Here is a 14,146-nt window from a genome sequence, read left to right as displayed (position 1 = left end):
AAGTGAGATGGCCAGCGAGCCGACTGCACTGACAATCGGTCAGTCTACATGGCTTAGCAGTCACAAAGGAAACTGCTGCCGTGCACTCCATTCACTCACAGTCTGCCAGAGCTCCTGTTTACCAGCTGAATAGACCGCCGGGCCTTGAATAAAGAGTCTCTCCCACGGGCTGAAACACTTGTTCAGCAGAGTTGAGCCTCAGGAGGATGTCATTTATTTACTGTTTAAAATGCAAAGCTCTCTCTCTTTGGCTGGTTCTTCAATTCCTTAAGAGTAGCAAAAAACATGAGGGGTCAGCGTGAGTGTGGATGCTGCTGAGTCTACCAAGGTCAGGGGAGCGGGGTGAAGCCTGATTGGCTGCGCTGATTTCCGGGTACCACCCAATAGAGTGAGACTGAGGGTGAGCAGAAGGTGATGAGGTAATGCCTGTTTTTTTATGAGAGAGGGTGACATCATCGTTGTGGCATTTTGTGTTGCCGTGGAGAAGGAGGAAGGGGGAACCAGGCAGGGGGAGGGTGATGAAGAGGGGGCACGTGGGAATGTGCCTGATGAATGTGTCTGTGCTGTGTGTTAATGTGTAAAGGCTGACTGAATCAAAGAGTCCAGCTCAGACAGAAAAAAGTCCTCATAGTCAGAGTTTTAACGCACATGATTCTTTTATGTCACTGACATGTTGGACATCCTCCTTTCCTTCCTGGGAAAATATCAGGAGTGGAAATTTGGCTCCGGACCAGCAATCTAATCTATTTATGTCTCCTTTGAGGGGCGTCCCCCAGACAGTCGTTTCATCGGCTTGACTTTCCCCCCTGTGTGTGCATGTATGTGCGTGTGAGACCACCCCTCCATCTCAGTGCTCCTTTCTCTTTTGCCTGAGGTTGATTTGAGCTTATCCTCCACACAGTAACAACAGCTGAGTGCTCACTCTGGGGTTTTTGCACAGTCGGCAAATTTGTTTCTATCACCGTCAAATATCATACACGTTTGATGTCCTTTGTCTAATTCTTCTAGATTTTTCTGGGCAGACGGGCAGACCTGTTTATTGGCTTATTGATCATAGGTACTCTCAGCATTTCATCTGTCTTTGAGGATAGAAGGAAGATGGATGTCCTGAGCTTGACTCGGATGATGGAAGATTTAATAATTGATGAAGAGATGCTTGCGTGCGCTGGTACGCGCGTGCGTGTTTGGGAGGTGCAGCGGTCCTATACACACATACTGTTTCCTTTTGAGCCCTCCCGTTTCCTGTAGCCACCTCAGCCTTCACCTCATTTAATGACCTGTGGTTATGTGTACACACCCACACACAAAGACACATCACAAAATGCTGACCAGGACCGGGTGGGCGGCGGTGTTTGTGTGGGAGACTTGTTTGCTTTTACTTCACTGCGAGGCGTTCGAGTCATCAGAGAATAAAATCTAAGACATGTTTTCACGTACTAGCAAGTTAGCTCAAACGGAGGCGATAGCACTTGCATATATTTAGAATATGTAATATGGGAATTTATTGGTGTATATTTTAGTCAAGAAAAAATACAGGCAACATATCCAAAACTGTGCCGTTCCAGCTTCACAAATGCAGCCCTTTCTTTCTCATCTCACGTTGTATTCAGTGATGGTGAGCTGAGCAGACTGGTTCAGTATGTCAGGCTAGTCTATGGGCAGTTAAATGGCATTTTATAAACTTGTTTAAATTAAGTCTTTACAAAAATCTTGAGGTTACTTACTACTTTAAACCTGATGTCTACTTTGATTACATGTGGGAGAAAATAATTGCTTCCTTTTGTTTTTGCTACAGTGCAGATTTATATTTACGAGCACAAAGCTCTGCGTGTCAGTTCAGCCTCGCCATGACAGCTGAAATAATGTGGACATTTATCCCCAATAAATTATTCATTGTCTGTCTGCGCGTCTGCTGTGTATTCCTGATTGACGCAAACCTGTAGAAGTGCAGGAAATTCTTCTCGCTGTTGAATTATCCTGTCTCTTTTTCTGTAGAGATTAATTTCTTTCTTAAGTATGAGAAGTGTTAACATTTTCCAGAGTCCCAGTGAATGTGTTTAAGTGTCCTGCTAAGCAGTCCAGAACCCAAAGATAATCCTTTTTTAAATTTTGCTGTGAGATGAGCAATGTATTCTCACAACCTGCAAACACTAAATATTTTTTCAATAGTGCACTTTTCTTGACAAGCAACTTAAACAACAGATCAATCTAAATATTTGTGGATCAATTTCCCTGCAAATTGGCTAATTGACAAGAAAACTAATTAAAATAAAGTAATTTAACTAATTTACTAACTAATCATTGCAAATCTGATAAAAAGCACTGTTCAAAAACTCCCAATATAGACACAGACTTAATTTAATCCAACGCTGGGTAGATTCGCTTCACCGCACAAGAAAAAAATCCAAAAATCCAATGATTGGTCTGTTTTTAGTTTAATCGCTGCTAATTAAAAAAGCAACTTTAATTTGTTTATCCTTTCAAATTTCATGTGACATTGATATTTTCATTTTAATATAACGGAAAATATGATGATTAATGACGTTTGATGAACTTAATTATTCTAATTTTACTTCAAAGCCACATAAATAAATACAATGTGTCTGTTTACATGTTGAAATGTACTGTGTGTTATTTCAGATGAGATGTGTTCGGTCACATCTGTGTCGTCTTGTCTCATTCATTGTGTTTACATTTCCAATGGAGTCTGTCAGAAGATACATGTCTCTCCATTCATTCATTCAGTCATTCATACCAGCTGGACAAGCTAATCACATTAGGTATTGACCCGGGTCAGGCTGTCACTGTGACAAACAGATGAAGAGTCATTCACAAACATATTACATCATAGAGCTGTCCAATGAGATCATCTGATCCATCAGTGATAGCGCTTCAGCACATTTAGCAGCATGTTAGTCCTACATGCACATTTATGGATATGTCGCGTATCAGAATGGAAACATTTTATATAAATGCACTGATTCAAGCTTCTTTTTTTTATCTAGCCAATTTGGCCATTAAATTAAAAATGCAAAAGAAAGAGTCATCTCAAATCCAATGTTGTAGTTTTCTTTTCTTGGATATTTCATAATAACCATTTTGTCAACAACTTCATTCCTTTTTTTTCTTGTTTAACCAGACCAGCCCATTTTTCTATTAATATAGCTCAATACTGCAATCTTAAACAATGTTTCCACGCAGTTATAAGAGATATTTGTCAATCCAGTGAAGATTCATGTTTGTTGAGCTTGACTAAAACCTTAAAAAACTTACAAAATACAGAATTCAAAAAACTAATTTATTCTAACATTTCAATATTAAGACTGTTCTCTGACCAGAAAGAAGTGGTCAGGGTTAACCTGTCATAGACCTGGACACAGCTTTCAGATCTTAAAAAATGAGACTTAAGCCTGCATTCTTCATAATGGGCAGCAGGGGGCGAGTCATCTGCCTGTCTGCCCATATTCACTCACTGGCCACATTAGGTACACCTTGCTAGTACTGATCTAGACTCCTTTTTTCCTTCAGATCTTCCTTAATTATTAATGCCAAACAAGGTGTTGGAAACATTCTCCTGAGATTTTTGTCTGTACTGACAAATCTGCAGCACAAATGTGCTCTACTGGATTGAGATCTGATGACTGTGGAGGTCATTTGCGTACAGTGACCTCATTGTCATGTTCAAGAAATAAGTTTGAGATGATTTGAGCTTTAAGACATGGCGTGTTATCATGCTGGAAGCAGCCATCAGAAGATGGGTGCACTGTGATCATAGAGTCTGGACATGGTAGGCTGTAGCATTTAAATGATGTTCATTTGGTACCAAGAGACCCAACGTGTGCCAGGAATATATCCCCCACATCGTCACACTGTCACCACCATCCTGAATCATTTATACAAGTCAGGATGGATCCATGGTTTCATGTTGTTTACACCATGACCTTACCATCTGAATGTAGCAGCAGAAACCAAGACTCATCAGACCAGGCAAAGCTTTCAATCTGTAGTGGCACCCAGGGTGGTCTTCTGCTGCTATAGTCTATGTTGTGTAAAATGTAAAGATAGAATTTTTTCTCTGAGCACAAATGCCTCAACAGACACTGAGTAACACGTGATGGCACTTGGATAGAGAGCAGATGTTTGTGGAGGAAGGTGAGGTGAGAGGCAGGGTAAAAAAAAACTGCCTCCTTTTGACCTGGAAAAGGAATGTATTCCTCTTTCAGATACTTTCAGCTAATTCCACCAGGGATCCGAGCAGGAGGGGGGGAACAGTTGCAGATTTACTCACTCCCCTCCTTTAATCTCAGCTCTTCTGTCATTGGTTGTTTCCTCCCCTCTGAGATCCAGCTGGCATTCATGGTGTCTAAAATCTGCTCTGCCCCCTCTCACTGGTCTGTGGGAGTTAGTTATGTCTGTGCAGCCGGCGTGTGCATTTCTTTACCCCTGCCCCTTTTCTAGTGTTTGTCAGGTCATTGTAACTTAGATTAAGTGAACCATCAGCACTGCTTGTATTACAATAAAAATATATATTGTTTTATTTTATTTTTTTCCCCTACAGTGAGGAGTTGTCAGAGCTCAGCAGGGTATGAGAAACTGTTAAGCTCTCTACTAGTTAGATTTTTGGAGCATCATAGCAGAATGGGCAGAGGCTCTAACTGAGTCTTTCACATTGATAATCCTCTTACACGTCAATGCCATCACACACCCAAACACAGTCACACAAAAACACCAAAAGAGAGCCAACAAATACACATTAACACACTACTTTTATTGTGGTGGGGCTTTTTTTCCCCTCCATGGGAGTCTTGGGTTGTAATTCAGCTTTGCTGCATGTCTGCTTTGCCTCAGAGATAAGATTCTTGTGCTGAAGGCAGAAATTTTGCAATCTCCTCCTGGGAGGCACTAATGTATTCACTCATATCTTTAATACGCTGCTACCCCTCAGGACTACATGGAGACAAATTTCAGAAAGTAGCAGACCCATTGAGCTTTACAATGACTCCTAGAATTTCATGCGTCCCACCCAGGTATGACTTTGCCTCAGCAGGATCTCTCAGGATGTGTACGTGTGAAGTGATAGACAGTTATTGAGGGGCAGAGAGCCAAGACAGCCGAGTAGCTCCTGGCTCGTCACTGCGGGCGTCTTCCGAAAGCCTTGACCCACTTCAAAGTCTCCTCCTCCCCCCTGCTCACCCAGACGCGCTGCATACTGAAGCAGCTCTGCCACAATCTGCTGAGCTGCAGTGAAGCTCTGCATGTGGACACTAGGGAGACTGAGTGTGTCTGTCTAATAAATAAATTGCATGTGTGTCAGTATGTGCTGCAAGGTCATGTGTTTGTACGCAGTGTGTGACTCACACAAGGTGAAAGGCCTCGGGCAAAGTCACAGAAAGTTGCTGCTTCTGCTGAATATATTAATGAGTCTCTCAGTTTTTACTCTAGCAAACACGGACAGGTATTCAGCAAAGTGAGTAAGAATCCTTAAAGTGCAGCAAAGAGGAAAAAAAGGGAGGGGATGCAGAGGCTGCACCACATTTCAGCCCTCTGCAGAAAATCCTTGGAGCTTTAATTTTTTGGGAGGGGGATAAATGATCAAAACAATTTCCTTTTTTTAATTGTGTTTTGCAACCTAGAATTCAAACCCCTAGATAGTTCATTTAAAAAAGAAATTAACAAGTCTGCACAAATAAGAAAAGACAACCAGGAAATTGGAGACATCCTTTTCCCCAACCACCGCTCAATCCACATGTCCACCACACAAGTCCTACAGTACTTCCTGCAGCTGTTGTGTAGCTCTTTCGCATGGCATAAGGTCCAGCAATAAAGTGCTCACCCAGCCTTAGTAACCCTGTCCCAGTCAGAGTAAGTAGTCCTTGTTTCTTCCTTCTTTCGTAGTAGTTGCTCTTACTCTGGCCCCTCACCTAGAATCAACTTGTATTATTCTGGTCAATTATTATGCTCCAGCTTCTGAATCCATAATATGTTTAGAGCAAGCAGCCCTTGTTTTAAGCTGCCCTGAGCAGAGATGAGCCCAGACAGCCAGCCAGCTGATGGGAGGCAAGCTCCACTGGGAAGGACCAGAGATGCTCACTTAGTCATGGATGCTAGACGCACTGATTTAGACAGATTACAAACAAGCACTCACAGTCTGTAAGCACGTCAGCAGTGTACTACCTCACCAATGCATTATCACATGCATGGGGGATTAGCACACATTTTGATTTATGGACACATGCAGAGCTATTGTGCCTACGACTTTCACAAAGTCGTGAAGTGTGGAGAAAAAAAGCGATTGTTTTCTGATTGGCTGGAAAATCAGGAGGACTCAACCTGTTTTTTTATGGACATTTCTTTCCCAGTTGTGTGTTCAACAAAAGTCTGACCCATAAGAGATTAACACACTGTTAATCTCTCACACTTTTCTTATCTGCCATCAGTTACCAGGAAAACACCTAGACTTATTTTGAATGTCACACTCACGTGTGTATCAGTCTGTACTATCTGCATTGTAGGTGAACTTGGAAGTTGTGTGCCTCGTATCTGTCTCATTGTCTATCACCATACGAACAGCCTTTTGTCTGTTGCCGTCTCAGCTGCCTTCTGTCTGTCATCATCTGATGTCTATCAGGGTGACTGACTGGTTTTGCGATTAAACTCTGGTGATATACTAGCTCTAGAGATAAGAATCTTTTTTTTGGCTCACTATCAGACCGTCTCCTTAGTAACTGGTGTAGACTCAGGCTCAGAAACCATACCACAACACTGGCTTATTTTCAGACAATCAAACGGGAGCAGCCTGATGACGGATTGTTTTTTTGTGTGTATGTCTGTGCGTGTGTGTGTTTTAAATTCATGTTAATAAAGTAAATAAATTTAAAGTTATGTAGGGTAATGAAAATTTGCATGTTGTCTGGTTGAAGCAAGCATATTCTTGTGAAATCTGTATATACAATGATGGTTCCTTTCCAGGTGTACAAGCTGCATGTTGCACAGGGACTAAAACACCCTTGTACCATCAGAGACACAAGCTTTTGAACTGAGTGCTGATAACAAGCTGGATGGTCCTGCTTCTGGATCACGTTCTTTTTTGCATCATAGAACTTTAATCTGCAATTGCTGATTGTACGGTGAAATGTACTCACAGACGATGACTTCTGGAAATGTTCCTGAGTCCATCCAGTGATTTCCATGCCACTTGAGTATCCCAAGATCCGTCATGTTTCCAGTATTGGTTTTTGGCCTTGCACCATGCACTGGGGATTTCTCGATTACTCTGAATCTGTTGATGATATTATGTACTGTAGATGATGAGATATTTGTTCTTTGCAATTTTACATTGAGGAACATTATTTTGAAATTGCTCCACAATTTGTAGACTCAATTTTTTTGCAAATTGGTGGACAACTGCCCATATTTATTTATGAGAAACTCTGTCTCTCAAAGGTGCTCTTTTTATATCCAATAATGTTACCAATCTGTTGCCAGGTAACCTAATTGATTGCCAAGTGTCCCTCCAGCAGTTTCTTCTTAGTCAACACCGCTTACTTTTTCACCCTTTTGTTACCCCATCACAGCTTATTTTTAACATGTTACTGCCATCAAATTCAAAATGAGCTGTTTTTTCTCTCCCTAAAATGGTAAAATGTCTCAGTTTTTAAAAAAAAAAAACTTTTTCTATAATCTGTTGTGAATAAAATGTGTTTATAAAATTTGCATTCATTTTTGTTGATATTTTACACATCGTCCAAACTTTGTTGATATTGGGGTTGTAAATTAATCAAAATACGATAAAGACAACATAAGATACACTTTAGTTATCCCAAAAGTATAAAAATTGTGGTGTCGGGGACAGTCAAAACATTAAAAATAATACAAACAAAGTTGCCTAGGATCAACAAATTAATTACACCAAAGGCTGGAAAGTTAAATCGAAAAGATAGAAAAACTCTAAATGTTGTTATGTAAATGGACTACGATAATACTGTAGCTGCTGTGCAGTTTTTCTGTAGTTCCGAAGTCGTTTCCATGGGAACAGTTGCCTGACGCTGAGAGCAGCTGTCAACCTCTGTCAACTTTAATACGTCAGCGGTCATTTTGCTGTGTGTTTACCTTTATCATCAAGCGTTGGTAATGGATTGAGAAGTATTTAAAACTACTTACTTAAAAACTACCTAGTTTATTGTTTCTCCCCGTCTAAGGTATTCTAGGTTTATGCTAGCTTACTAGGCTAACTTAGCCTAGCTTACTAGGCTACGTCGGTTGACGTAGTGTTTGCTCTGTTTATCATTCATGTTTTCTATTTCCTGTGACTCTGTTTTGTTTTTCCAGTCATAAGCTGTGGGTTAATGTATTATCATTTGCCTATTGCGTGGTGTGTGACGGGGCCACGAAGTAACTTGTTATCGCTACGAAAACTATAATTTGGAGCTCTGCAAGGCGTCATTAGGAGGGTTAAAGTATGGTTTACAGAGAGCAGTACAATATTATGTTCTGTCAGCACAATAACAAGTCAATCTGCTGTGCACCACTTAACTTTCCTGGAGGTCTGACCTGCAGGTTGACTGAACTACTCAGGGTGCTGAAAATAACAGCTGATGAATCTGTTTATAATACTGATCAGCAGTAAATGATTTTACATGTAATTGTTTAATTCATCTGTTTTGTCTGCCCATTTTAAATATGAAAGCAAGGTTCATTTATTTTATTTCTTTTTTTTTTTTTTATTAGAATATCATAAATTGGAAAAAACTTTTGGTTTGGTTTATTGCAATTCAATAATATACACATCGCAACCAGAATATTTCATTCTGGTTGTTGTATGTTTTTAATTTCTGTGTTGTCAAAAAGTTTAATTTACTTTCTCTCTTTTACAACTGCAAAGGGACTTGATCATCTTCATTATGTTTGGATTATTCATGTTTAAGGGAGCAGTGGTATTACTTTGTCTTTAATCTTCTGTTAAATTAATTGTTCTTGTGTACGTTTCTGTCTCCTCTCCTGTTAGGTGTTGTGAGTGCAGCGCCTCGCTGTCCCACTGGTATTATGAAAAAGATGGCCGGCTCTTCTGCAAGAAGGACTACTGGGCCAAATTTGGGGAGCTGTGCCATGGCTGCAACGACCCAATCACCACTGGCCTCATTATGGTAAGAGGATCTGCCACTTAACTCATCACTTAGCACCCCCACGGTTCTTGGTTTGCTGATAAACCTTGAGTTCAGGCCGTGACAGACCCATACACACATCTGAGTCTGTATGTTTACAGCCTCACTGACTGCTGTGTGCCAACAAGTGTAGATTTTAGTAGGACATGTGCCAGACCTATAACTGACCCTGATGCCTTTGGCAGCTTAGAGAGATCTTCTTACAGACCTCCAGTGAAAGTCAGAGCTCTTGTTGTGACACAGGAGAGGTTTGAGTGCACAATAGATGTGGCCACAGTGCTGGAAAGCAGATAAACTTGGCTTCTGCTGATAAGTGCTGCTGCATTATAGAAAAGACAAGATACCAGCACCAAAAGAGACTTGTGTCTATTTGTTGATTAGTGATGGAATCACACACATTCAAAGCCTGGAGAGACCGATTAATATTGTATGTTGGTGTAATAAAATATGTTGTCTTTATATATCTGAGGGCCCAGTTTCCCTGCCAGTGCAATGCCAGCAGTAGCAGAAATGCAAATGGATGGTGTTTTTTTCTGATGTTGTTTTGTGCCTGTTTGCAAATCTCCTGGCGTGTTAACTCGTCGTTGCTGGGGTGGAGAGATGCAGCCAAGATGATATTTGGATGGTTCACACTGTAATTTCAGCTGCAAAAAACAGTCTTCCTATGCTGCTAAGATCACCTCTTAGCACAAACATTAGGCCATTTCCAAGAGATTCCCTTACAAAGCAAGTTCAACACACCAAGGCTATGTTTTCTGTATCTGAATCTATATTTCTTACTTGACCTTATCTATTATTCCTGGCTACAATTAACATCCCAACTAGCAGAGATATTCCAGGAGTGATTATGTGATTTTCCATAGAATGATTGTCACCCTGAGGTGGTTTTGTATATATTGTTCTCTTATCTCTTATCTTGCTCCTGAGCAGAATAGGCCTGCAACAAGTTCCCATGGCAGTGTAGCCCTGTGAGAAGTGAACCGGCTTTTTGATACCAAATACTCACCGTTAACGCTGATGTTACCTGGATAAGCCCAAATATAGCTACTTATCTGATCTTTTGTTCTTGTTATTTTAGAAAAGTGAAAGAGCAGTTGCTGCATGCCTGACCTTAAATGTCTTATTGAAGTAACAAACTTGTAAATTTACATAGAAATGGGGTCAGTGTGTACAGTTTTTTAATGAAGCAAAGCTCATTCATCATTAAAGTAAACAGCAGTTTTGGCTTTTGGTATCTCGTGTTCACGATACCCATTAGAGCAAACGTTATTGTTGCAGGTGTTGCAACCAACAACTTTTACTTTGAAAGCGAACATTTGTGCCACACTGTTCACACCTGTTAGGAGTGAAGAGTCTGTGTCTTCCATGCAAGCTATGAGCGACCAGGGCTACCTGCTTGCGACCAAAACAGGGATGTTTTTGCTGCAGCTGTCTAGAGGTGCAACATTTTACCATAGTAAAATGTGGTAGTTGCAGTAAGATTTGTCTAGTGGCTCTTTGAAGTAATAGTGTGCAGTTATTGCCACCCACACGCTGGTGGTCCTTTGATGTGGGGAAGCTGAGTTCATTCTTTGCATATCGAGTATCTGGTTTTCCACATTTCCACATCCTCCTGGTCAGAAGCAGAAGCTAGCAGAATGCAATGTTTGGGTTCATGTGTGTATTTTATCATTCCTCTGCCTCCAGACAGCTTGCCCTTTGCTATGCAATCTCAGTAATGATACAGAGGAGACTGTAAAGTGAATTAGGTGGAGTGATTGCTACCTCTTTCTCCTTCTCTTTCTTGTTTATTGCTTCTCTTACAGTGCAGAGTCACTGATTGACTGTCTCTGCAGCTGCACTTTAGCAAATTTAAGATTGGTGAGCCAGTCAGGCTTCAAGATGGCCAGTCCAATTGTATCACTGTGCACACATGCAGACCAAGGTCAGCTCCCTACATCTGTGCCACACCCCATAAAGAAGGAGAAGCCTACTCCCATCCTGCACAGTCACTCTGACGCCTATGCAGATTAGTAGGAAAGCACAATCCTATTTTTAAAAATCACTGAGGCCACTGCACCTTAAAAAGCTGCTGTCACAGTTGGTGAAACCATTTTGAGCTCCATCATGCAGTGATGAGTCAGAGTCTGCAGACAAACATGGAAGAGCTGTTTTTGCGTTTCACAGGATTTCATCTCTCCTGCTACAGTAATGTCCACAAGCAACGCCTAGATTTAGTGTTTTTTCTTTGTATGTTTACTATGTGCAGTTTATTGACATACAACAATAACACAGCATCATCAATGCTTCATTCATGATGCATCCATAAAAATGCTTGTCTATAAATCAAATCACAAAGCTATGGATTGTATGAAATGCCCTCATGCTCTTGCTTTTAAATGTTTGGGGTGTATCAGATCATTTCAGTAATTTTCCCAAACTAACAGTGCAACAAGAATGCCAGCTTTGTGCTGCAACTTAGTGTGTGGAGATAAAAAGGTAGGCAAAAGCTCACTTTCACACTTTCCAGAGACAGTTATTGCTTGAGTAAACAATATGAATGCCTTTGAGACAAAGGTGCAAAAATCTGAAAGTTTTTCCATTCACAGATTAGAGAAGCTTGGAGGAGTTAATAAGCTATTTGCATCAAGCTGGTATATCAGAACGCTTGTGTGACTGGACATTATCCTGTACATTTTAGTTCGTTTTCACATCTCAACTATCTAATACAAGCAAAATTTGACACTTTTTTTTAAATTCATGATTACACTGACAGTGTCAAAGTAGAAAATGAATTAGAACTAGGGGTGCACTAATTGACCAGGCAGGGACTGGAATTGACTGGTCATCCTCACACATGTCCAGTTGCAAGCTGGTCTGTTTCATGCATGTGGAACAGATGCACAACAGTGTAGATAGGCAAATAGTCATGTGCACAGTCACACACAACATAATAGAATTAAAGTAAACTGCAGGGGAAACACCATGAAAGCAACTGTGACAACAAATCACATCAGACTCATAATTCACCTTCACCCAGCTGAACATGGAAATTTACGGAGGCTAACAAATTCTTAACATGCCTGTAATATAATTCTAAGTACCTGACATTTGTTTTGTTAAATATGTTGTATGAGCTTCTGTTTGGCAAAGAAAAAGATCTCTTTGAATTTGGGGGTTCAGCAACTCATTTTCAGTTAATTATTTACACCTGCTTCCAGAGTAAAGCACTATATTTTTAGCTGTCTATAGAAGATCTTGTAACTCACTGCAGATTGGGGGGGGATTATAAAGAAATTGTGAAGTTTAATAATGTCTTTTATAATGAAAATTCAATTTTGCATTGAAGAAAGTTGACTTTTACTTGCACATGCTGTCATTTTTAGAGAGGAAGTTAGAATCTAAAAAAAATGGTATCTGTGGGTCACACTTGGAGAAAATCCAAAAATGGGATAGGCCAAAAAATTGCAGTTGATCCTTCTCTAATCAAAACAGGACAAAAACACAAAGTCTGTGCAGTTAAGTGATTAAATTATTTCTTCAGTGTAATAAAACATCGATTCCAGATGTTACACGGTTACTCTGAGACTGAGTTTGACTGGTTCTTTTTTCCTTTAGGCACTTTAGGACTTTCTTGTAGTGGCTCCACAGTGCAGTAGCTTACACCTTTGCAGATCCTTGGTTTGATCCTGGGAGAAGACAAATCTCTTGAGGAATGTGTCAGGAAGTGCATCTGCCAAATCAAATATGCTGAACTCCCTCCTATGTTGATCCCTTGTAAATAAGGGGAGCAGCTTTTCTTTTATAACTTTCTTGTACATGTCAGGGTAATATTTGTTATGGTTAAAAATCCCAGAAGAAGAGTCTCTCGGTGGAGACAAGTGGAGATTATTTTGGCTACTACAGTTTCCAGGATCAAGAATGAAATATTAAGCTTGAAATGCTTTGGTGGTTTCAGTCTCCCTTTGAATTTCCTGATTGCTCCGTGTGTCTCTGTTATTGTTTTGGACCGTAACCACTGCTACCCTGTGGATGGGGCTATTAAACCAAATAAATCTAACAATATGTCTTAGACTGTTATATTTTATTGAAGGGGCTGTTGGTGTGTAAACAGGTGTGTGTCTACAACCTCTGCTGCTCTCAGCACCTTAAGCTGGAAGTTGACAGAAGTTAATTCAGGTAGAGAATAACTCTTAGTTATTTACTACCTACCTGTACTTGCACTGATTTATGCAATGAACAGATGGAATTGAATTCCCTCTCCTCTCATCACTCTTTCCCTCCATCACTCCTCCTCCTGACAAATGAATCTGCAGTAATCCCAGCTGTGCCCCCATTCAGTTTAGAGTCAGTCAGCCTATCTGCAAACAAATCAGGGCCAAGATCCATCCAATGGAAACTGTGCCAGACATCGACCCGAGCCTGGTAATTATCTAAAGGTTGAGAGTGGATTGTTTTGACTGTTTCTCACTCTTTCTTTGTTATCTTTGCCACAGCGCTTTGCTGTCAGTTGGCCCTCCATGCCAGCAGGAACTTTTGTTATTGTTGACTGTGATGGCTGTGGTGCAATCTGAGCTCTGATTCTGGACAAAGTGCAAATACAAAGTGCTGTGAATAGAAAAAATGAATAACACTTTTGGAATACTGAGTTTTTTTCTAAGTTGGGTTTACTTTACACAAGTCTAAATTACATTCTTGTTTATTGCATGGCTCAAAAAAGCAACAGATTCACAGATTTCTGTTAGACTCTACATTAACTCTTTGAACTTGTCACAGTTCATTTTTGGATTCAGTCCTCTTTGGTCCCTGACCATCTCCACTATGCTTAGGGATGTAGAAGCTCCATTCATATTGTTGCTATGATAGTTGTTTAGGGCTCTGATAGTATGTTTGGGCTAGTTGTCATGCTACAGAGGGAATTTCAAACACCTCCCTGATGGTATTGCATGATAGATATGAGTCAAAAATGAGTAAAACTGCTTCACATTGCTGCATATTTGAGACAT

The 14,146-nt window shown here is 40.4% G+C and overlaps 1 protein-coding gene across 1 annotated transcript in view; it reads left to right on the top strand.

Moving 5' to 3' along the window:
- Nucleotides 1–14,146, top strand: part of limk1a (LIM domain kinase 1a) — a 53,921-nt gene that overhangs the window by 19,238 nt on the left and 20,537 nt on the right. Inside the window, exon 3 of the mRNA XM_006795479.3 lies at nt 9,005–9,143. Coding sequence (XP_006795542.1) covers nt 9,005–9,143 — 139 coding nt within the window. The remainder of the gene's footprint in view (nt 1–9,004; nt 9,144–14,146) is intronic.

Source organism: Neolamprologus brichardi, chromosome 14 (genome assembly GCF_056152115.1).
Source record: "Neolamprologus brichardi isolate AB-2024 chromosome 14, ASM5615211v1, whole genome shotgun sequence".
Taxonomy (NCBI): domain Eukaryota; kingdom Metazoa; phylum Chordata; class Actinopteri; order Cichliformes; family Cichlidae; genus Neolamprologus; species Neolamprologus brichardi.
This window is presented reverse-complemented; position numbering and strand designations above follow the sequence as displayed.